General features: G+C 41.3%; 2 protein-coding genes across 3 annotated transcripts in view; both read left to right on the top strand.

Moving 5' to 3' along the window:
- Positions 1–8152, top strand: part of unm_sa1614 (un-named sa1614) — a 45468-nt gene extending 37316 nt beyond the window's left edge. Inside the window, exons 24-29 of one of the 2 annotated variants that reach the window (XR_009802242.1) lie at positions 1–47; positions 2617–2690; positions 7106–7260; positions 7321–7449; positions 7524–7782; positions 7877–8152. The exon at positions 1–47 is cut by the window's left edge and continues 5 nt beyond it. Coding sequence is in view for 1 of the 2 variants with exons in the window: in XM_061875444.1 (XP_061731428.1) it covers positions 1–47; positions 2617–2690; positions 7106–7260; positions 7321–7449; positions 7524–7592 (474 nt within the window). In the remaining variant the exon portion in view is untranslated. Of the gene's footprint in view, positions 48–2616; positions 2691–7105; positions 7261–7320; positions 7450–7523 lie in introns of both variants that reach the window. The other variant, XM_061875444.1, reaches the window with a different exon arrangement.
- A 4559-nt stretch (positions 8153–12711) lies between these two features.
- LOC133535534 (protein SSUH2 homolog) overlaps positions 12712–26500 on the top strand; it is a 34245-nt gene continuing 20456 nt past the window's right edge. Inside the window, exons 1-4 of the mRNA XM_061875445.1 lie at positions 12712–12864; positions 24356–24421; positions 24497–24572; positions 24654–24783. Coding sequence (XP_061731429.1) covers positions 12852–12864; positions 24356–24421; positions 24497–24572; positions 24654–24783 — 285 coding nt within the window. The 5' untranslated portion in view covers positions 12712–12851. The remainder of the gene's footprint in view (positions 12865–24355; positions 24422–24496; positions 24573–24653; positions 24784–26500) is intronic.

Here is a 26500-nt window from a genome sequence, read left to right on the forward strand (position 1 = left end):
GGGATGGCAGCCTGTGCCAGGGTCTACGGCGGTCCAGGTCCCTGCGTGTGAGTATAATCCACCATCACTCGCTCTTAAAGGTGTGGTCAGAATGGAAATAAGTTGGTGCTGTGCTGACCTCCAGTGGACAAATAATGTACTGCAAGGCAGACTGTGTAGTATAATAGTATGCACTACAATGGGGTATGTGTTTTATTGCTGGCCTCCAGTGGACAAATAATGTACTGCAAGGCAGACTGTGCAGTATAATAGCATGCAGTACAATGGGGTATGTGTTTTATTGGTGACCTCCAGTGGACAAGTAATGTACTGCAAGGCAGACTATGCAGTTTAAAAAGTATATAGTACAATTTGGGGTATGTTTTATTGGTACTGTGCTGACCTCCAGTGGACAAATAGTATACTGCAGGGCCGACTGTGCAGTTTAAAGGCCTACTGAAATGAGATTTTCTTATTTAAACGGGGATAGCAGGTCCATTCTATGTTTCATACTTGATCATTTCGCGATATTGCCATATTTTTGCTGACAGGATTTAGTAGAGAACATCCACGAGAAAGTTTGCAACTTTTGGTCGCTAATAAAAAAGCCTTGCCTGTACCGGAAGTAGCAGACGATGTGCGCGTGATGTCACGGGTTGTAGGGCTCCTCACATCTGAACATTGTTTATAATCATGGCCACCAGCAGTAAGAGCAATTCGGACCAAGAAAGCGACAATTTCCCCATTAATTTGAGCGAGGATGAATGATTCATGAATGAGAATATTGATAGTGAAGGACTAGAAAAAATAAATAAATAAAAAGCGACAGCTCCGGGCGGCGGCAGTGTGAGCGTTTCAGATGTAATTAGACACATTTACTAGGATAATTCTGGAAGATCCCTTATCTGCTTATTGTTTTAATAGTGTTTTAGTGAGATTGTAAAGACATACCTCAAAGTCGGATGGCTGCGGTGAACATGCCAGTGTCTCAGAGAGAAGCCGAGGAGCTGCCTTTTTTGACAGCTAATCCACTGATGTCTCCAGTAAGATATATATCACAATTTTCCCATCCAAAAACATGCTGGTTGACGTAGAGAAACAAGTTCGCTTGACCGCTCTGTGTTAAAGCTTCACAACAAACAATGAAACACCGGCTGTGTTTCAGTAGCTAAAGGCAGCTGCAATCCACCGCTTTCCACCAACAGCATTCTTCTTTGACGTCTCCATTATTAATTGAACAAACTGCAAAAGATTCAGCAACACAGATGTCCAAATTACTGTGTAATTATGCAATGAAAAGAGACGACTTTTAGCCGTGTGTGGTGCTGAGCTAATATGTCCCCTCCAACCCGAGACGTCACGTGCCATCATACACGTCATAATTCCGCGACGTTTTCAACAAGAAACTCCGCGGGAAATTTAAAACTGTAATTTAGTAAACTAAACCGACCGTATTGGCATGTGTTGCAATGTTAATATTTCATCATTGATATATAAACTATCAGACCGCGTGGTCGGTAGTAGTGGCTTTCAGTAGGCCTTTAGGTATGTGTTTTATTGGTGACCTCCAGTGGACAAATTGTGTACTGCAGGGCAGACTGAGCAGTATAATAGTATGTAGTACCTTGGAGTATGTGTTTTATTGGTGCTGTGTGACCTCCAGTGGACAAATGGTGTACTGCAGGGCAGACTGCAGTATAATAGTATGTAGTGCCTTAGGTATGTGTTTTTATTGGTGACCTCCAGTGGACAAATAATGTACTGCAGGACAGACTCTGCAGTATAATAGTATGTAGTACCTTGGGGTATGTGTTTTTTTGGTACTGTGCTGACCTCCAGTGGATAAATAGTGTACTGCGAGGCAGACTGTGCATTATAAAAAAAATATATAGTACTTTGGTGTTTTATTGGTACTGTGACTCAGCTCGTTAGAAAAGTCTTATGGCAAAATTTCAAAATAAAATGAAATCTTTTTAACATGAACATGCGTCTTTTACGGTAAATGTTTCAAAATTTACACATTTTTTTCTTCTATACACAGTATACACTTGTTCCACATTTTCTAATGCTGCAGTCTTATTAGAAAAATGGAACACATTCATTTTTGTCCTCAAAATTCTACACAAAATAACCCATAATGACAATGTAACTCTTATTTTTATTTTGCGAATGTATTAAAACGGAAAAAAAAATGCATGCAGATAAGTATTCAAAGCCTTTGCTCAATACTTAGTTGATGCACCTTTGGTCTTTTTGAGTGCGATGCTTCAAACTTGGCACACCTATCTTTGGGCAGTTTCTCTCTTTCTTCTTTGAGGCACCTATCAAGCGCCATCAGGTTGGATGGGATGGTTTTCATCCAGGATGTCTCTGTACATTGCTGCAGTCATCTTTCCCTCTATCGTGACTCGTCTCCCAGGTCGTTTTCATCCATTACTACAAAAAAATCACATTGTCATTATTGAATTTTGGAATAAAGCTTGTACGTGTTGATATTTATAAAAACAATATCGCTCGCACACAAATTGGTTTACACACACACAGATTGAGATACACACTTGCAGGTTATTTTGCTCCAATAATACTTTATAGACAGCTGCTATAGAACTTGAAACTGATTTGTCTGCGTGTCTGCAGTGCATCTTCTCTACTGGGCTCGCTGGCAGAGTGGGCAGACACAGACCCTTGCTGTCCTGGGAGGTCCAAACAAGGTAAGCTAATCAATAAAAACGTCATAATACCTAAGTCTAAGACTAGATGTGACTGATCTAAGTCTAAGACTAGATGTGACCAATCTAAGTCCAAGACTAGATGTGACCAATATAAGTCTAAGACCAGATGTGACCAATCTAAGTCTAAGACTAAATGTGACCAATCTAAGTCTAAGAGTAGATGTGACCAATCTAAGTCTAAGACTAGATGTGACCGATCTAAGTCTAAGACTAGATGTGACCGATCTAAGTCTAAGACTAGATGTGACCGATCTAAGTCTAAGACTAGATGTGACCGATCTAAGTCTAAGACTGGATGTGACCAATCTAAGTCTAAGACTAGATGTGACCAATCTAAGTCTAAGACTAGATGTGACCAATCTAAGTCTAAGACTAGATGTGACCAATCTAAGTCTAAGACTAGATGTGACCAATCTAAGTCTAAGACTAGATGTGACCAATCTAAGTCTAAGACTAGATGTGACCAATCTAAGTCTAAGACTAGATGTGACCAATCTAAGTCTAAGACTAGAAGTGACCAATCTAAGTCTAAGACTAGATGTGACCGACCTAAGTCCAAGATTAGATGTGACCAATCTAAGTCTAAGACTAGATGTGACCAATCTAAGTCTAAGACTTAGATTGTGACCAATCTAAGTCTAAGACCAGATCTGACCAATCTAAGTCCAAGACTAGATGTGACCAATTTAAGTCTTAAGACTGGATGTGACCGATCTAAGTCTAAGACTAGATGTGACCAATCTAAGTCTAAGACTAGATGTGACCAATCTAAGTCTAAGACTAGATGTGACCGATCTAAGTCTAAGACTAGATGTGACCAATCTAAGTCCAAGACTAGATGTGACCAATCTAAGTCTAAGACTAGATGTGACCAGTCTAAGTCTAAGACTGGATGTGACCAATCTAAGTCTAAGACTAGATGTGACCAATCTAAGTCTAAGACCAGATCTGACCAATCTAAGTCCAAGACTAGATGTGACCAATCTAAGTCCAAGACTAGAGGTGACCAATCTAAGTCTAAGACTAGATGTGACCAATCTAAGTCCAAGACTAGATGTGACCAATCTAAGTCTAAGACCAGATGTGACCAATCTAAGTCCAAGACTAGATGTGACCAATCTAAGTCTAAGACTAGATGTGACCAATCTAAGTCTAAGACTAGATGTGACCAATCTAAGTCTAAGACTAGATGTGACCAACTTAAGTCTAAGACTAGATGTGACCTATCTAAGTCTAAGACTTGTTGTGACCAATCTAAGTCTAAGACTAGATGTGACCTATCTAAGTCTAAGACTAGTTGTGACCAATCTAAGTCTAAGACCAGATGTGACCAATCTAAGTCTAAGACCAAATGTGACCAATCTAAGTCTAAGACCAGATGTGACCAATCTAAGTCTAAGACTAGATGTGACCAATCTAAGTCTAAGACTAAATGTGACCAATCTAAGTCTAAGACTAAATGTGACCAATCTAAGTCTAAGACCAGATGTGACCAATCTAAGTCTAAGACCAGATGTGACCAATTTAAGTCTAAGACCAGTTGTGACCAATCTAAGTCTAAGACTAGATGTGACCAATCTAAGTCTAAGACTAGATGTGACCAATCTAAGTCTAAGACTAGATGTGACCAATCTAAGTCTAAGACTAGTTGTGACCAATCTAAGTCTAAGACTAAATGTGACCAATCTAAGTCTAAGACCAGATGTGACCAATCTAAGTCTAAGACTAGATGTGACCAATCTAAGTCTTAAGACTAAATGTGACCAATCTAAGTCTAAGACCAGATGTGACCAATCTAAGTCTAAGACCGGATGTGACCAATCTAAGTCTAAGACTAGATGTGACCAATCTAAGTCTAAGACTAGATGTGACCAATCTAAGTCTAAGACTAGATGTGACCAATCTAAGTCTAAGACTAGATGTGACCAATCTAAGTCTAAGACTAGATGTGACCAATCTAAGTCTAAGACTAGATGTGACCGATCTAAGTCTAAAACTAGATGTGACCAATCTAAGTCTAAGACTAGATGTGACCAATTTAAGTCTAAGACTAGTTGTGACCAATCTAAGTCCAAGACTAGATGTGACCAATTTAAGTCTTAAGACTGGATGTGACCGATCTAAGTCCAAGACTAGATGTGACCAATCTAAGTCTAAGACTAGATGTGACTAATCTAAGTCTAAGACTAGATGTGAACAAATCTAAGTCTAAGACAAGATGTGACCAATCTAAGTCTAAGACTAGATGTGAACAATCTAAGTCCAAGACTAGATGTGACCAATCTAAGTCTAAGACTAGATGTGACCAATCTAAGTCTAAAACTAGATGTGACCAATCTAAGTCCAAGACTAGATGTGACCAATCTAAGTCTAAGACTAGTTGTGACCAATCTAAGTCCAAGACTAGATGTGACCAATTTAAGTCTTAAGACTGGATGTGACCGATCTAAGTCCAAGACTAGATGTGACCAATCTAAGTCTAAGACTAGATGTGACCAATCTAAGTCTAAGACTAGAAGTGACCAATCTAAGTCTAAGACTAGATGTGACCGACCTAAGTCTAAGACTAGATGTGACCAATCTAAGTCTAAGACTAGATGTGACCAATCTAAGTCTAAGACTAGATGTGACCGACCTAAGTCTAAGACTAGATGTGACCAATCTAAGTCCAAGACTAGATGTGACCAATCTAAGTCTAAGACTAGATGTGACCAATCTAAGTCTAAGACTAGATGTGACCAATCTAAGTCTAAGACTAGAAGTGACCAATCTAAGTCTAAGACTAGAAGTGACCAATCTAAGTCTAAGACTAGATGTGACCGACCTAAGTCCAAGATTAGATGTGACCAATCTAAGTCTAAGACTAGATGTGACCAATCTAAGTCTAAGACTAGATTGTGACCAATCTAAGTCTAAGACCAGATCTGACCAATCTAAGTCCAAGACTAGATGTGACCAATTTAAGTCTTAAGACTGGATGTGACCGATCTAAGTCTAAGACTAGATGTGACCAATCTAAGTCTAAGACTAGATGTGACCAATCTAAGTCTAAGACTAGATGTGACCAATCTAAGTCTAAGACTAGATGTGACCAATCTAAGTCCAAGACTAGATGTGACCAATCTAAGTCTAAGACTAGATGTGACCAGTCTAAGTCTAAGACTGGATGTGACCAATCTAAGTCTAAGACTAGATGTGACCAATCTAAGTCTAAGACCAGATCTGACCAATCTAAGTCCAAGACTAGATGTGACCAATCTAAGTCCAAGACTAGAGGTGACCAATCTAAGTCTAAGACTAGATGTGACCAATCTAAGTCCAAGACTAGATGTGACCAATCTAAGTCTAAGACCAGATGTGACCAATCTAAGTCCAAGACTAGATGTGACCAATCTAAGTCTAAGACTAGATGTGACCAATCTAAGTCTAAGACTAGATGTGACCAATCTAAGTCTAAGACTAGATGTGACCAATTTAAGTCTAAGACTAGATGTGACCTATCTAAGTCCAAGACTAGTTGTGACCAATCTAAGTCTAAGACTAGATGTGACCTATCTAAGTCTAAGACTAGTTGTGACCAATCTAAGTCTAAGACCAGATGTGACCAATCTAAGTCTAAGACCAAATGTGACCAATCTAAGTCTAAGACTAGATGTGACCAATCTAAGTCTAAGACTAGATGTGACCAATCTAAGTCTAAGACTAAATGTGACCAATCTAAGTCTAAGACTAAATGTGACCAATCTAAGTCTAAGACCAGATGTGACCAATTTAAGTCTAAGACTAGTTGTGACCAATCTAAGTCTAAGACTAGATGTGACCAATCTAAGTCTAAGACTAGATGTGACCAATCTAAGTCTAAGACTAGATGTGACCAATCTAAGTCTAAGACTAGTTGTGACCAATCTAAGTCTAAGACTAAATGTGACCAATCTAAGTCTAAGACCAGATGTGACCAATCTAAGTCTAAGACTAGATGTGACCAATCTAAGTCTAAGACTAAATGTGACCAATCTAAGTCTAAGACTAGATGTGACCAATCTAAGTCTAAGACTAGATGTGACCAATCTAAGTCTAAGACTAGATGTGACCAATCTAAGTCTAAGACTGGATGTGACCAATCTAAGTCTAAGACCAGATGTGACCAATCTAAGTCTAAGACTGGATGTGACCAATCTAAGTCTAAGACTAGATGTGACCAATCTAAGTCTAAGACTAGATGTGACCAATCTAAGTCTAAGACTAGATGTGACCAATCTAAGTCTAAGACTAGATGTGACCAATCTAAGTCCAAGACTAGATGTGACCAATCTAAGTCTAAGACTAGATGTGACCTATCTAAGTCTAAGACTATTTGTAACATTTCACTGACTTGAGTTTTCTCGCACTCTCAGCTTTCCGGCGGGCGGAGAGCGACACAAGCCCCTCCCCTTTTGCACACGGCCCCAGGAGGACCTCCAATGACAGGTCTCCAAGCAGTCAGCGCTCGCAGAGTTTTGAGAGCGCCAGCAGAGGCTCCGCCCCCCAGCCCCTCCCCCGCAGGTCCTTGGTAAGTCCCACTTTGACAGAGAAGTATTCCGTGACGGACCTGGTCCCCGGTCTTCCTCAGCCTCGGCGGGCGGAGTCCGCTCCCCGGGTCCGGGCTCTCTACGACTGCCAGGCAGACCACCACGACGAGCTGAGCTTCGGCGAGGGCCAAGTCCTGGTGGTGGTGGGCCAGGAGGACCCGGACTGGTGGGTGCGTATCCGACTTCGGACCGGTGCCGATGTAGATCCGCCATGGCGCGGCTGATTGTGTGTGCGTGTGTGCAGCACGGCTACACCGAGGAGGACCCGCGCCGGAGAGGCCTGTTCCCGTCTTCCTTCGTGACGCCGCTCTGATCCTGCAGGACCCAGCCGGACCCTGACCACGGCCTTCTCAGGAGAACCAAAGTCCGGCAGCCAGGTTGTCATGGCAACGACTGCAAGGCCTCCATCGCCATGGGAACCTTCGGGGCGAGTGACCTTCCATGAGGACGCTCAAAGACGGCCGCGTCCGAGATTCACCTCTTCAAAATAAAGCAGTGCAAATGTAGGTTTTATTTTGAAGTTGACCTCAACAACTCTTTTTCTTTGGCTTTATTGTGAAAAATTGTGCATTGGTGCTAATTGTCAAAGTCCTCCAGGACCTCGGTCCACGCCGATGGAGGCGGAGCCTAACGGGGCGTGGTTGACTACTCCCGGTTTACACGGCACACCACATGACCGAGTTTTTGTTGCTGGTCTAAATGCTCCAAAGTCCTCAAATCTGATCCTAGGGCATCAGATTCAGAACCACGTCAGGAAGTAGTCCTGAATCTGATCTTTTCAAATCTGACTTGAGTGTAAACCCAACATGACCTGAATGTGACTTTTTTGTCATCTGTGGTTGACTTACAGCATTAAAGATGTGCAGACATTCACTTCTTTTATTTTGAAGTAGTAGCAACTTCCTCTTCCTTGGTCAACTTCCTTTCTTTTCACTTTATCTGCGTGCACATGCAAGTGATGTCAGGGCCACATTAATGCCACTTTGGGGCCACATTTGTACAACTTTGGGGCCTCGTTAACGCCATATTGGGGCCACATTGGGACCACAATGGGACAACATGGAGGCCTTATTGGGGCCCTTATTGGGGCAAAATCGGGGAGAGATTGAGGCCAATTTGGGGCCACATTTGGGCCACATCTGGATCACACTGGGGCCACATTGACGCCATATTGGAACTACATGGGGGCCACGTCGAACCCACATTGGAGCCCTTATTAGGGCCACTTTGAAGCCACATTGGGGCCCTTATAGAGGCCACATTGGAGCCACATTGAGGCCAAATTGGGGCCACATTTGTACAACATTGGGGCCACGTTAACGCCATATTGGGACCACATGGAGGCCACGTCGAACCCACATTGGAGCCCTTATTGGGGCCACGTTGAAGCCACATTGGGGCCCTTATAGAGGCCACATTGGAGCCACTTGGAGGCTACTTTGGAGCCACGTTGTGGCCACATTGGGGCCACATTTGTACAACATTGGGGCCACGTTAACGCCATATTGGGGCCACATTGGGACCACAATGGGACCACACGGAGGCCACATTGGAGCCCTTCTTTGGGCCACATCGGGGCCAGATTGAGGCCAAATTGGGGCCACATATGGACCACACTGGGGCCACATTGACGCCATATTGGGACCACATGGAGGCCACATATGGACCACACTGGGGCCACGTTGACACCATATTGGGACCACATGGAGGCCACATCGAACCCTCATTGGAGCCCTTATTGGGGCGACTTTGAAGCCACATTGGGGTCCTTATAGAGGCCACATTGAGGCTACATTGAGGCCACGTTTGGACCACATTAAGGCCACATTGACGCCATATTGGGAACACATGGAGGGGCCACATTGAGGCCACCTGGGGCCATATTTAGGCCAAACTGGGGCCACAATTGTATAACATTAGGGCCAAACTGGGGCCACAATTGTATAACATTAGGGCCACATTGACGCTATATTGGGGCCACATTTGTACAAAATTGGGGCCACATTGACGCCATTTTGGGGCCACTTTGGGACCACAATGGGACCACACAGAGGCCACATTGAGGCCACATTGGAGACCTTATTTGGGCCACATTGGCGTCATAATAGAGGCCACATTGGAGCCACATGGAGGCTACTTTGAGGCCACGTTTGGACCACATTAAGGCCACATTGACACCATATTAGGAGCAAAAGGAGGGGCAACATTAAGGCCAACTGGGGCCATATTTAGGCCACATTGAAGCCACATTAGGGCCACATTGAGGCCAAACTGGGGCCACGTTTGTACAACATTAGGGCCACATTGACGCCATATTGGGGCCACATTTGTACAGAATTGGGGCCACGTTCACGCCATATTGGGGCCACATTTGTACAAAATTGGGGCCACATTGACGCCATATTGGGCCACATTTGTACAAAATTGGAGCCACATTGACGCCATATTGGTGCCACTTTGGGACCACATGGAGGCCACATTGGAGCCCTTATTGGGGCCACATTGAAGCCACATGGAGGCCAGATGGGAGCCACATTGCGGCCACATTTGGACAACATTGAAGCCCTTATTGTGGCCACATTGGAGCCACATGGAGGCCAGATTGGAGCCACATTGCGGCCACATTTGGACAACATTGAAGCCCTTATTGGGGCCACATTGGAGCCACATGGAGGCCACATGGGAGCCACATTGCGGCCACATTTGGACAACATTGAAGCCCTTATTGGGGCCACATTGACGCCATATTGGGCCACATTTGTACAAAATTGGAGCCACATTGACGCCATATTGGTGCCACTTTGGGACCACATGGAGGCCACACGGAGGCCACATTGGAGCCCTTATTGGGGCCACATTGAAGCCACATGGAGGCCAGATGGGAGCCACATTGCGGCCACATTTGGACAACATTGAAGCCCTTATTGTGGCCACATTGGAGCCACATGGAGGCCAGATTGGAGCCACATTGCGGCCACATTTGGACAACATTGAAGCCCTTATTGGGGCCACATTGGAGCCACATGGAGGCCACATGGGAGCCACATTGCGGCCACATTTGGACAACATTGAAGCCCTTATTGGGGCCACATTGGAGCCACATGGAGGCCACATGGGAGCCACATTGCGGCCACATTTAGACAACATTGAAGCCCTTATTGGGGCCACATTGGAGCCACATGGAGGCCAGATTGGAGCCACATTGCGGCCACATTTGGACAACATTGAAGCCCTTATTGGGGCCACATTGGAGCCACATGGAGGCCAGATGGGAGCCACATTGCGGCCACATTTGGACAACATTGAAGCCCTTATTGGGGCCACATTGGAGCCACATGGAGGCCAGATTGGAGCCACATTGCGGCCACATTTGGACAACATTGAAGCCCTTATTGGGGCCACATTGGAGCCACATGGAGGCCAGATTGGAGCCACATTGCGGCCACATTTGGACAACATTGAAGCCCTTATTGGGGCCACATTGGAGCCACATGGAGGCCAGATGGGAGCCACATTGCGGCCACATTTGGACAACATTGAAGCCCTTATTGGGGCCACATTGGAGCCACATGGAGGCCAGATGGGAGCCACATTGTGGCCACATTTTGACAACATTGAAGCCCTTATTGGGGCCACGTTGGAGCCACATGGAGGCCACGTGGGAGCCACATTGTGGCCACATTTGGACAACATTGAAGCCCTTATTGGGGCCACATTGGAGCCACATGGAGGCCACATGGGAGCCACATTTGGACAACATTGGGGCAACATTGAGGCCATATTGGGAACACAATGTGACCACATGGAGGCCAAATTGGAGCCCTTATTAGGGCCATGCTGAAACCACATTAGATCCATATTGATGCCACATCGGGTCCACATTAAGGCCACCTCGTAGTCTGTGGAGATCCTCGTCCTGGACCCTCCGTTCCCTCCCCGGAAACACCACGCCTGGTTCAGGGTTTACACACTTTTATTTGTTGCACACCTCTTACTTGTCACAAATGTCTCTTTTCAGCTTTTAATGACATTTGTTAATCATGTTAATCATGATGTCCTCCGTCTGGCTCTCACTCCTCACTCGCTCATGGATTCCAACGCTGCTAATAAAGCAAACAGGTGATTAAATAACTCTCCCCACCTGAGGCATCTGCTCACCTGATTGCTGCTTCACGACTGGCTGCTGCACATGTAGGACACGCCCCTTTCCACGTAGTCATATTGGGGCCACATTAAAAGCCACTTTGGGGCTACATTGGAGTCCCATCAGGGCCACATCGGGGCACATGAGTGTTTACACTGGACTCTGATAAAATCACATGTTACTTGCAGTGTAAACATTCAGCTGGGAAAAAACACCTCTGATTTCCAAAAAATGTGATTTGGGGACTTTGTTCTGCAGGTCAAGGTGGTCTAAAGGTCACATGACAACTTTGTCTTGCAGGTCAAGGTGGTCTAAAGGTCACATGATGACTTTGTCCTGCAGGTCAAGGTGGTCTAAAGGTCACATGATGACTTTGTTCTGCAGGTCAAGGTGGTCTAAGGGTCACATGATGACTTTGTTCTGCAGGTCAAGGTGGTCTAAGGGTCACATGACTTCCTGCCTTCGGCAACAATGGCTGACAAGGTGACTCACCAAACGTGCTTGGTAAACTTTGTTGTGATACAAAAATAAAAAAGTGAACAATGAAAACCTGCGAACTTTGTTTACTCTTCTGAGAGTCACGCACACATATACAGTACATACATGTACATATATATATATATGTATATATATATATATATATATATATATATGTATATAAAGAAGTAGTTTTTGACAGAAAAGCCATAAAACCTGTTTTGTATTACTTTATATCAACTTGAAGTTGATATAGATATTTATTATAAGCGTTAAATAAAAAAAATAATAATTTGACTTATTTTTTAACATTTTAATGACTGAGACCCTTTATGGTCCCCGGGACCCTTAAAGGTCAAATAAAAAAAATTAAAAAATCCATACATTTTATTCTGGTTTCATTTTTCCATTCAGTGGAAAAAGTTTGGACACCCCTGCAGACATGTTGACTGCACGACGATACAAATAACTAAATAAATAAATAAAAACAAGTGTTTATTTATTCATCTGGAAATAAAAAACATGTGAGGCATTTCCGCGTCTCCTCATTTCCAACCTCAGATTGACTTAATCAATTTCAGATGGGCGTCGGCGGCATTCCTGTAAATGCTGACCTGCGTCAAGTTACCGTGGAGAAGCAACGCGTACACACCGGAAACGCACGACGCTCTCTTCAAAATAAAGATCTCAAATCTACTCCGGTTTATCTAAAAGTGTGAGGTGCGAATTAAAACGCCGTGGCGGTTCGAATCGGCGCAACGTGGACATATATTTCACGAGTCGTATTGAAGAAGAGAAGCCACATTTGAACCGGCGCGACGGAATGGATTTATTTTGAAAAGTATTGACCGGAAGCGGGGTGTGTTTGGAACACGGCGCATTCTTAGGGGCGCGGTGCAAATCCTGTAATCCACGAAATAACGGACTCTGTTCGCAGCGAACTTGACCACGATGAACAGTGCAGGTAAGGACTCGAACCCGCGACCACTCTCACGGTTTGAAACCAACGCTACGGTTCTTGGGAGCTGGATTAAGGCGGGGGTCCACAGTCCACACCTTCACGGCCCGCAGGGGTTCAAACCGGGAAATCTTTCACGTAACCTCGTCAGGATTTTCATTCGATTTTAGGACTCAAGTAATGTAATTAATCTGACTAATTACATTAAAACCCATTCTAGGACTCAACTGGTGTAATTAGTCTGACTAATTAAATATCGTTTTTGTTTTTTTACACCACACCATGCAACCAGTTGAATAGGGGGAGGAGTCAAGGGTTTTATTGACCGCTTCGTTGATTGATTGATTGATTGATACTTTTATTAGTAGATTGCACAGTACAGTACATATTCCGTACAATTGACCACTAAATGGTAACACCCCAATAAGTTTTTCAACTTGTTTAAGTCGGGGTCCACGTTAATCAATTCATGGTACAAATATATACTATCAACATAATACAGTCATCACACAAGTTAACACATTGAATTATTTACAGCAGGGGTGCCCACACTTTTTCTGCAGGCGAGCTACTTTTCAATTGACCAACTCGAGGGGATCTACCTCATTTATATATATCATTTATATTTATTTATTTATGAAAGAGACATTTTTGTAAACAAGTTAAATGTGTTTAATGATAATACAAGCATGTGTAACACATATAGATGTCTTTCTTTCACAAAGACAAGAATATAAGTTGGTGTATTACCTGATTCTGATGACTTGCATTGATTGGAATCAGACAGTAATGATGATAACGCCCACATTTTCAAATGGAGGAGAAAAAAAGTTGTCCTTTCTGTACAATACCACATGAAAGTGGTTGGTTTTTGGCATCTAATTCATCCAGCTTCCATACACTTTACAAGAAAAACATTGGCGGCAAATTCCGTAGCTTGCTTGATTGACATTCACGGCACCCGAGGGTCTTGTGAGATGACGCTGGCTGCTGCCAGTTCATTATTATGAAAAAATGACAGAGAGGAAGGCGAGAAACACTTTTTATTTCAACAGACTTTCGCGCCGTCCCTTCCGTCAAAACTCTAAAGGCCGACTGCACATTTCCTATCTTCACAATAAAAGCCCTGCTTCATGCTGCCTGCGATTTTTTATTTTTTTTATTTTATTTTAATCTTCAATTTTTTTCTCCCATCCCCCCCCCTTGTTTACCTGTATGTCATCTTTTTTGTAAGGGGCGCTGGAAGCCGGCAGACCCGTCAGCGATCCTGTTCTGTCCCCCTGTAATTTTTGTCTGATCTTGAATGGGATTGTGCTGAAAATTGTAATTTTCCTGAAGGAACTCTCCTGACGGAATAAATAAAGTACTATCTAATCTAATCTAATCTAATCTAGTCTAACTAAATAAGAGTCTCAGAAAGCTGGCGTGCACAAGTGATGTGCACGCCAGCTTTCTGAGGGATCGCTTGTGCACGCCAGTTTTCCGAGACTCTGTATTTAGTTAGCGCAGGCAGCATGAAGCAGGGCTTTTATTGTGAAGATAGGAAATGTGCCGTCGGCCTTTAGAGTTTTGACGGAAGGTACGGCGCGAGAGTCTGTTGAAATAAAAAGTGTTTCTGGCCTTCCTCTCGGTCATATTTTCATAATAATGATCTTGCAGCAGCCAGCGTCATCTCACAAGACCCTCCGGTACCGTGAATGTCATTTAAGTGACATCTTGGTGAAGATTGATGATCACTCATTTTTAGGTCTATTTTTTTTAAAAGGCTGGCTGGAGATCGACTGACACACCCCCCGCGGTCGACTGGTAGCTCGCGATCCACGTAATGGGCACCCCTGGGTTACATTATTTACAATCAATGAGGAGCTTTGGTTGATATCAGTACTTCAGTCATCAACAATTGCATTGAAACAGTGTAGGTCTTATTTAGTAGGATATGTACAGCCAGCAGAGTTCACATAGCATAAGAACAAGTATATACATTAGAAGTACATTTGAGTTGTTTATAATCCGGGGAGATGGGATGTGAATGGAGGAGGGTATTAGTAAAGTGTTGAAGTTGCCTGGAGGTGTTGTTTTAGAGCGCTTTTGAAGGAATATAGAGATGCACTTACTTTTACACCTGTTGGGAGTGCATTCCACATTGATGTGGCATAGAAAGAGAATGAGTTAAGACCTTTGTTAGATCGGAATCTGGGTTTAACGTGGTTTGTGGAGCTCCCCCTGGCGGTCATTTACGTTAAGGAAGTAGTTTGACATGTACTTCGGTATCAAGGAGGTGTAGTGGATTTTATAGACCAGGCTCAGTGCAAGTTGTTTGACTCTGTCCTCCACCCTGAGCCAGCCCACTTTGGAGAAGTGGGTTGGATTGAGGTGTGATCTGGGGTGGAGGTCTAAAAGTAACCGAACTATCTTATTCTGGGATGTTTGGAGTCTAGATTTGAGGGTTTTGGAGGTGCTGGGGTACCAGGAAGTGCAAGCATAATCGAAGAAGGGTTGAATGAGAGTTCCCGCTAGAATCCTCAAGGTGCTTTTGTTGACCAGAGAGGAGATTCTGTAGAGGAATCTCGTTCTTTGGTTGACCTTTTTTGATCACCTTGGTTGCCATTTTATCACAGGAAAGATTAGCCTCTAGAATGGAACCTAGGTAGGTGATCTCATCCTTCCTGGTGATAACAATGTCACCCACTTTTATAGTCAAGTCACTGACCTTCTTAAGTTTGGATTCAGTTTTACCTAAGTGTATGGATAGCTTGTTGTCGGCGAGCCAGGTGCAAATATTAAGGAGTTCCGCACTGAGGATTTGTTCCACCTGTGACTTGTCCTTGCCGGATACCAGCAGGGCCGAGTCATCCGCAAACAGGAACAATTCACAGTGTCATGCTGATGGCATGTTATTGACGTATATTAGGAACAGTAGAGGTCCTAGTAGACTGCCTTGGGGGACTCCACAGCTTACTGAGAGGGGAGGGGACATGGTGCCGGTCACCTCTACCACCTGTTTCCTCCCCTCCAAGTAAGATTGCATCCAGCTTGATGAGGTTTCGTCGAATCCGATTGCTCGGAGCTTATCCGTGGTTAACGGTGTCAAAGGCCTCCTGAAGGTCCAGCATGACCATGCCGCAGTATTTGCCCGCGTCCACCTCATGTTTGATGTGGTCGCTCAGATAGAGAAGGCATGTGTCAGTGGAGTGTTTAGTTCTGAAAATAAAAACCGAATACGACGAATTGCGAATCCTTTTCAACTTATATTCAATTGAATAGACCCCCAAGACAAGACTTTTCATGTTCACACTGAGAAACTCGGTTGTTTTTTGTAAATATGAGCTCGATCGGAATGGGATGCCTGCAATGTGTTTACAAAAAGCTGGCACAGGTGGCAAACAAGACTGAGAAAGGTTGAGGAACGCTCATCAAAGACTTATTTGGAACATCCCACGGGCGAGCGGGCTAATTGGGAACAGGTGGGTGCCATGATTGGGTGTAAAAGCAGCTTCCATGAAGTACTCAGTCGTTCACAAACAAGGACGGGCTGAGGGTCACCACTTTGTCAACAAATGCGCAGAAGTGGGTAGAGTAGCCAGAAATTGTACTCAAGTAAGAGTACTGTTACTTTAATCAATAAAAGTAAGGAGTAGTCACCCAAATATTTACTTGAGTAAAAGTATGTTGTGAAAAAACTACTCAAGTACTGAGTAACTGATGAGTAACTTGTTTGTTTAATGATGACGGCAACAAATAATGCACAAAAACATAAAAATAGCAATGAGCAAATTCAGAGCCAGGAATATCTCTTAAGCAACTAAAACAATAATATATATTAAATAATAATACATTAAAAGATTACAGTTGGTACAAAATGCGGCTGCTAGACTTTTGACAAGAACAAGAAAGTTTGATCACATTACGCCTGTACTGTATATACCTTTATATACATATATACATACATATATACCTATACTGTATATACCTTTATATACATATATACATACATATATACCTGTACTGTATATACCTTTATATACATACATATATACCTGTACTGTATATACCTTTATATACATACATACATACATACATACATACATATATACCTATACTGTATATACCTTTATATACATATATACATACATATATACCTGTACTGTATATACCTTTATATACATATATACATACATATATACCTATACTGTATATACCTTTATATACATATATACATACATATATACCTATACTGTATATACCTTTATATACATATATATACATACATATATACCTGTACTGTATATACCTTTATATACATATATACATACATATATACCTATACTGTATATACCTTTATATACATATATACATACATATATACCTATACTGTATATACCTTTATATACATACATACATACATACATATATACCTATACTGTATATACCTTTATATACATATATACATACATATATACCTGTACTGTATATACCTTTATATACATATATACATACATATATACCTGTACTGTATATACCTTTATATACATATATACATACATATATACCTATACTGTATATACCTTTATATACATATATACATACATATATACCTATACTGTATATACCTTTATATACATACATATATACCTGCACTGGCTTCCTGTGCACTTAAGATGTGACTTTAAGGTTTTACTACTTACGTATAAAATACTACACGGTCTAGCTCCATCCTATCTTGCCGATTGTATTGTACCATATGTCCCGGCAAGAAATCTGCCTTCAAAAGACTCCGGCTTATTAGGGATTCCGAAAGCCCAAAAAAAGTCTGCGGGCTATAGAGCGTTTTCATTTCGGACTCCAGTACTCTGGAATGCCCTCCCGGTAACAGTTCGAGATGCCACCTCAGTAGAAGCATTTAAGTCTCACCTTAAAACTCATTTGTATACTCTAGCCTTTAAATAGACCTCCTTTTTAGACCAGTTGATCTGCCGTTTCTTTTCTTTTTCTCCTATGTCCCACTCTCCTTTGTGGAGGGGGTCCGGTCCAATCCGGTGGCCATGTACTGCTTGCCTGTGTATCGGCTGGGGACATCTCTGCGCTGCTGATCCGCATCCGCTTGGGATGGTTTCCTGCTGGCTCCGCTATGAACGGGACTCTCGCTGCTGTGTTGGATCCGCTTTGGACTGGACTCTCGCGACTCTGTTGGATCCATTATGGATTGAACTTTCACAGTATCATGTTAGACCCGCTCGACATCCATTGCTTTCCTCCTCTCCAAGGTTCTCATCGTCATCATTGTCACCGACGTCCCACTGGGTGTGAGTTTTCCTTGCCCTTATGTGGGCCTACCGAGGATGTCGTAGTGGTTTGTGCAGCCCTTTGAGACACTAGTGATTTAGGGCTATATAAGTAAACATTGATTGATTGATTGATTCAAAAAATAAAGGCACATTGAGCCACAACTTAACTTAACAGCACCATAGGCTCAGTAGGTATTTATTGATTGATTGATTGATTGATTGATTGATACTTTTATTAGTAGATTGCACAGTACAGTACATATTCCCTACAATTGACCACTAAATGGTAACACCCCAATAAGTTTTTCAACGTTAATCAATTACTTAATAAATAACCAAGTCGAGGTGATCTACCTCATATATACATACACACATATATATACATACATTTATATTCACAGTATATAATTTATATTTATTTATTTTGCCGTTTTTGTTGACATGTTAAAGGTGTTTTAATGAATATACATGCATGTTTAACATATAGATTCCTATCTTTCATGAAGATAAGAATATAAGTTAGTGTATTACCTGATTCTGATGACTTGCATTGATTGGAATCAGACAGTATAGTGCTGATAACGTCCACGTTTTCAAATGAAGGAGAAAAAAAGTTCCTCTTTTCTGTCTAATACCACATGAAAGTCGTTGGTTTTTGGCATCTTATTTGTCCAGCTTCCATATTCGTTTTTATACACTTTACAATAAATACATTGGCGGCAAACTCCGTAGCTTGCTAGCTTGTTAGCGCTGGCTTTCGGAGACTCTTATTTTGTTGGCGCAGGCGCGATGGAGCGGCGCTTTTATTGTGAAGACAGGAACTGTGCAGTCAGTCTTTAGGCTTTTGACGGGAAGTACGGTTGAAATAAGAAGTGTCTTTTTTCCTTTACACTTTTGATTGATTGATTGATACTTTTATTAGTAGATTGCACAGTACAGTACATATTCCTTACAGTTGACCACTAAATGGTAACACCCCAATAAGTTTTTCCACTTGTTTAAGTCGGGTCATGTGACCGCCTGGCTCTGTTTGATTGGTCCATGCGTGGATCCTACTTTGAAGCTCTGTTTGACGGACCAAAACAAACATTAACAGATCGATAAAAAAAAAAGTAGCCAATAACGACCTGATTGCAGATAAATGGAGCGGAGTAAAAGCGTTTTTTCTCTATAAATATACTCAAGTAAAAGTAAAAGTATGTTGCATAAAAACTACTCTTAGAAGTACAATTTATCCCAAAAGTTACTCAAGTGGATGTAACTGAGTAAATGTAGCACATTACTACCCACCTCTGTGAATGCATGAGTAAATTGTTTAAGAACAACATTTCTCAAGCAGCTATTGCAAAGATATTGATGATGATAATTATAATAAAAATTATACCATTATCATTAATACTAATTATTATGATAATACTACTAATGATGATAATCATGATAACAATAATGATAGTAATAATGATAATACTACTAATGATGATGATCATGATAACAATAATAATGATAATAATAATACTGATGATCATACTAAGAATGGTAATGATGATAATTATAATGACAATATGAATAAAAATAATAATTATGATGATGATACTACTAATGATGATAATCATGATAACAATAATGATAGTAATAATGATAATACTACTAATGATGATGATCATGATAACAATAATAATGATAATAATAATACTGATGATCATACTAAGAATGGTAATGATGATAATTATAATGACAATATGAATAAAAATAATAATTATGATGATGATACTACTAATGATGATAATCATGATAACAATAATGATAGTAATAATACTAATAATGATAATACTGTCTATCTGTGTTGGCCCTGCGATGAGGTGGCGACTTGTCCAGGGTGTACCCCGCCTTCCGCCCGATTGTAGCTGAGATAGGCGCCAGTGCCCCCCGCGACCCCAGAAGGGAATAAGCGGTAGGAAATGGATGGAAGGATGATAATACTACTAATGATGATGATCATGATAACAATAATAATGATAGTAATAATACTGATGATCATACTAAGAATGGTAATGATGATAATTATAATGCTATTAATGATATTGCTAACAATATGAATAAAAATAATAATTATGATGATGGTGATAATGACTATGATGATGATAATGAAAATAATGATAATAATAATATAAATTTATAAGAATGATAATAACGATAATGAGTAAGAATGAGAATGATGATAGTAGTATTAATACTAATAATAATGATGATGATGATAATGGGAATACTACTAATGATGATGATAATGGTAATAGTAATACTAATAATAACGATAATACTAATATTGGTGATATTAATAATTATATTAATGGATATTGATAATGATGAAAATAATAATTATGAAGATAATAATGATGATAATACTACGAATGATGACAATCACAATAATGATAGTAATAATACTAAAAATAATGATAATACTAATAATGGTGGTGATGATAATTATAATGGTATTAATGATATTGATGATAATGATAATAAAAATGATAATTATGACACTGATAATAATAATAATAATATTAATAAAGATGATGATGATGTTGATGATAATAATAATGAGAATTAGGAAAATAATGATGATGATAATGTTATTAATACTAATAATTATGTTGATAATACTACTACTGATGATAATAATAACAATAATTATAGTAATACTAATAATGATGATAATACTAACAATAATGGTGATGATAATATTTGATATTAATTATATTGATAATAATGATAAAAATAATGATTATGATGATAATACTACTAATGGTGATTATCATAATAACGATCATAATAATAATAATAATAATGATGACAATACTAATACTAATAATGGTGATGATAATAATTTTAATCGTATTAATGATATTGATGACTGATAACAAAAATGATTATGACACTGATGATGATAATGATAATAATAATAATATTAACAATGATGGCCCTGCAATGAGGTGGCGACTTGTCCAGGGTGTACCCCGCCTTCCACCCGATTGTAACTGAGATAGGCACCAGTGCCCCCCACGACCCCAAAGGGGATAAGTGGTAGAAAATGGATGGATATTAATAAAGATGATAATAATGATGATGATAATAATGAGAATGATGATGATGATAAAATTATTAATCCTAATAATTGTAATGATGACAATACTACTAATGATGATAATGATAATAATGATAGTAATACTACTAATAATAATGATGATAATACTAATAATGGTCATGATAATAATTATGATATAAATGGTATTATAATAATGATGATAACAATAAGAATTATGACAATAATGATGATAATACTACAAATGTTGATAATCATAACAATAATGATGGTAGAAATAATGATGATAATAATCATAATAAAATATTAATAATGACACTGATGATAATGACGATGATGATAATGATAATAATGATATTAATAAAGGTAATAATGATGATAATGATGATGATGATAATGAGAATGATGATTATGATAATAATATACTAATAATGATGTTGATAATACTAATAATAATGGTGATACTATTAATAATAGTAATAATGATATTAGTTTTATTAATAATAGTAATAATGATAATATTATAATTAATTATAATAATAATTGTTATTATTATTAATATTATAATAATCCAGTGAGGCCACAGTGAAGTGTTTGGGGGATGCTGGGGCACAACAGCTCGGTGACGAGGCCGGACGTAGAACCCAGCCCCCCGCTGTAGTTCCTCAGAGGCAGCTGGGATAATTATGGCTTCTGTGATCCCTCAGGAATGTGAAACAAGTTCAGACCTTTTGTCAGCTGAGGAACTTGACCCACATGCTAGACTGTGTGCCACACCAGTAAAGCCACACAAGTCCAAGGTCAACTACGTCAGGCACAAGCAGAAGAAAAGATGGATAAGCTTTCCACTTTTGTTAGTTTGACAAAAGTTGGTGAACGCTCTTTTATGCCCCCGGCTGTAAGTCCCGCCCCCCTGTGTAAGTCCCGCCCCCCTGTGTAAGTCCCGCCCCAGTGTACAAGACCCGCTGGTGTCAGGTCGACTGGTGGAGCAGCTGCAGGGTCCGGAGGCGCAGACTTGCACCTTCAATGGTGTGTTCAGGAACAATTGGACAAACTTGAAGCCTGTTTTTTTTTTTTCTTCTTCTTCTGCAGGATTTGTGCACTTTACCTGTGCGCTAACCACACCCCTTCCGAATGTGTGGAGCGGCACTAGCCTGTTGTACTAAAAGCTCAGCCTGTTTGCTCGTTGTCCAGCGCGACTCTTAAAGGGCTACTGCACTCTGTGAAGAACCCTCATGAGACAAGAACACATATGTTTTTTTAATTTGTTTTACTGCATTCTAAAGCATAAATAACCGCTAGCAAAAGTCAGCTAGCAATGAATCGAATGTGATTCGCTTTATTCTGCCTATAAAGCACTCCCAAAAAAATAAAATCTCAAAACAGACAACATTTTACATACACGTTGTAAGTTTATATGTAGTAGCTACTAACATTCACAATAACATGTAGTAGTTACATATTTTATTAGTAACATTCGCAATAACATGTAGTAGTTACATATTTTATTAGTAACATTCGCAATAACATGTAATATTTACATATTTTATCATACTGTAAGTATATATGTAATGTAGTAACATTCATAACATGTATTAAAATATTTTCATCATACTGTAAATATATATGTAATATAGTAACATTCATAATAACATGGAATATTTACATATTTATCATACTGTAAATATATATGTAATGTTGTAACATTCATAATATGTATTTACATATGTTCATCATACTGTATATATATATATATATATATATATAGTGATTATTTTGTGAAATTAATATTTAAAATTATGAAAACATGTAAATATTACATATTATGATTGTTACTACATTATCTATATAATGTAGTATATAAATGCATATACATATAATGTAGTGTATATATATATAATATATGTATGTATGTATGTATATATATATATATATATATATATATCTGTGTTGGCCCTGCGATGAGGTGGCGACTTGTCCAGGGTGTACCCCGCCTTCCGCCCGATTGTAGCTGAGATAGGCGCCAGCGACCCCAAAAGGGAATAAGCGGTAGAAAATGGATGGATATATATAATATTTACATATTTTCATAATTGTAAGTATTCATTTCACAAAATAATCATAACGCTCACTTTCCCTTCAACAACAACAAGAAGACTACTAATCATGGCAGACTTGATGAGAGGCAACAAAGACTACTTTGGGAGAAATTATGATCCTTCTATTTCTGAGCCTGAATATAAGGAGGATGACCTACAAGTTTTAAAAACCAAACAGATGCAGCTTTAGTCAAAGGTGCACCTTATGAGCCGATGCGCCTTTTGTATAAAAATGGACTTGAATAGACCTAATCGCTTACAGACCTGATCAACGGTGCACCTTATGATACGGTGGACCTTTTGAATGAAAATAGACCTGAGCTGACTCGCTCATCAAGGGTGCACCTTATGATTCGATGCTCCTTTTGTATGGAAATAGACCGGACTTGCTCATCAAGGGTGCACCTTATGATCCGATGCGCCTTTCGTATGAAAATGTACCTGAACCGACTCGCTCTTCAACGGTGCACCTTATGATCTCATGCGCCTTTTGTGTGAAAACAGACCAGGATAGACCTGCTCATCAATGGTGCACCTTGTGATTCGATGCTCCTTTTGTATGGAAATAGACAGGACTTGCTCATCAAGGGTGCACCTTATGATCCGATGCGCCTTTCGTATGAAAATGGACCTGAATGGACCTAATCACTTACAGACCTGATCAACGGTGCAGCTTTGTGATCCGATGCACCTTTTGTAAGAAAATAGACCTGAATAAAGTCGCTCATCAGCGTTGCACCTTATGATCCGTTTGCGCTCTTTGTATGAAAATGGACCTGCATAGACTCGCAAATTAACAGTGCGCCTTATGATCCGATGCGCCTTTTGTACGAAAATAAGACCTGAAAAGACTCGTTCATCCATGGTGCACCCTATGTTCCGATGCGCCTTTTGTACGAAAATAAGACCTGAAAAGACTCGTTCATCCATGGTGCACCCTATGTTCCGATGCGCCCTATGTTCCTAAAAAGATGTTGTATGTTGAGAGGAATGTGATCATGTGATGTTTGTTACAGCCGTGTACCCGCCTCTCGCCCCCCCCGCCAACATGCCCGGCTACGAGGGCATGGGTCAAGGCGCAGGTGAGCGGTCTTGTACAAATACTTGCTGTACTACAATCCTTTGATCTTGGAAGTATTTGACGCGTGTAACTGCAGGTGGCTTCCTGCCGCCCCCCATGCCCATGCAGCCCATCGCCCCTCCCCAACCGGTGCCTGAGCCCGAAGACTGGCAGTAAGTCGTCCCGCCACGCCTCCCCCCCGTCCAGCGGGGGGCGTGACTGACCTTGACCTCGGCGTGTGTTTTGTCCTGCAGGATCCCGTCATTGTCGGAGGACGCCGCCCGCCAAGCCTTCAAGGACTACGCCGGCTCCAAATGTTGCTACAGCGAGGGGCCCGCCAAGGATGGCGTCATCACCCAGATGGAGCCCCTGAACACATACCGGGTCAGCAAACATCTCACTTTAACTGCAAAGTACTGCAAACTACACTTTCACTACTAGAAATGTCAAGTACTGCAAACTACAATCTCACTACTCTAAAGTTCAAGTACTGCAAACTAAAAATACTTGCACCAGAATACCTTGAACAAGACGAATCTTGCACCAGAAGACCTTGAACAATAAGAATCTTGCACAGGAAGACCTTGAACAAGACGAGTCTCGCACCGGAAGACCTCGAAGAAGATGAGTCTCACACCGGAAGACCTCGGACAAGACAGATCTCGCACCAGAACACCTCGAAGAAGACAAGTCTTGCACCGGAAGACCTCGAAGAAGACGAGTCTTGCACCGGAAGACCTCGAACAAGACGAGTCTTGCACCGGAAGACCTCGAAGAAGACGAGTCTTGCACCGGAAGACCTCGAAGAAGACGAGTCTTGCACCGGAAGACCTCGAAGAAGACGAGTCTTGCACCGGAAGACCTCGAAGAAGACGAGTCTTGCACCGGAAGACCTCGAACAAGACGAGTCTTGCACCGGAAGACCTCGAACAAGACGAGTCTTGCACCGGAAGACCTCGAACAAGACTAGTCTCGCACCGGAAGACTTCGAACAATAAGAATATTGCACAGGAAGACCTTGAACAAGACGAGTCTCGCACCGGAAGACCTCGAACAAGACGAGTCTCGCACCGGAAGACCTCGAACAAGACGAGTCTCGCACCGGAAGACCTCGAACAAGACTAGTCTCGCACCGGGAGACCTCGAACAATAAGAATATTGCACAGGAAGACCTTGAACAAGACGAGTCTTGCACCGGAAGACCTCGAACAAGACGAGTATCGCCCCGGAAGACCTCGAACAAGACGAGTATCGCCCCGGAAGACCTCGAACAAGACGAGTATCGCCCCGGAAGACCTCGAACAAAACGAGACTCGCACTGGAAGACCTCGAACAAGACAAGTGTCGCACCGGAAGACCTCGAACAAGACGAGTCTTGCACCGGAAGACCTCGGACAAGACGAGTATCGCCCCGGAAGACCTCGAACAAGACGAGTCTCGCACCGGAAGACCTCGAACAAAACGAGACTCGCACTGGAAGACCTCGAACAAGACAAGTGTCGCACCGGAAGACCTCGAACAAGACAAGTGTCGCACCGGAAGACCTCGGACAAGACGAGTATCGCCCCGGAAGACCTCGGACAAGACGAGTATCGCCCCGGAAGACCTCGGACAAGACGAGTATCGCCCCGGAAGACCTCGAACAAGACGAGTCTCGCACCGGAAGACCACGAACAAGACGAGACTGGCATCGGAAGACCTCGGATAGGACAGATCTCGCACCAGAAGACCTCGAACAAGACGAGACTCGCACCGGAAGACATCGAACAAGACGAGTATCGCCCCGGAAGACCTCGAACAAGAAAGGGCCACGGCCCCATGGTTGGAAAACCACTAAATGCTATTCCACTATTTAACTTTTTTTATTTTTTATTTTTCGGAAAAACTTTGTGCTGTTCCACTGCGGCCCCATAGGTGTCGGTCACGAGTGCACCCATAAATCCAAAAGAACTCTGAAAATAAAAGTTCCACTTCAAGTTAGGAACTAAGTTAACAACATTTTGACTTTTTGGAAAGTTTGTTGTTTGCCGACAGCTGCTGCAGATTATTAGCTCACCTCATCATGTGGCCAGCAGTGTGTGACACACACACACACACACAC

The sequence above is a fragment of the Nerophis ophidion genome, linkage group LG16 (genome assembly GCF_033978795.1).
Source record: "Nerophis ophidion isolate RoL-2023_Sa linkage group LG16, RoL_Noph_v1.0, whole genome shotgun sequence".
Classification (NCBI taxonomy): domain Eukaryota; kingdom Metazoa; phylum Chordata; class Actinopteri; order Syngnathiformes; family Syngnathidae; genus Nerophis; species Nerophis ophidion.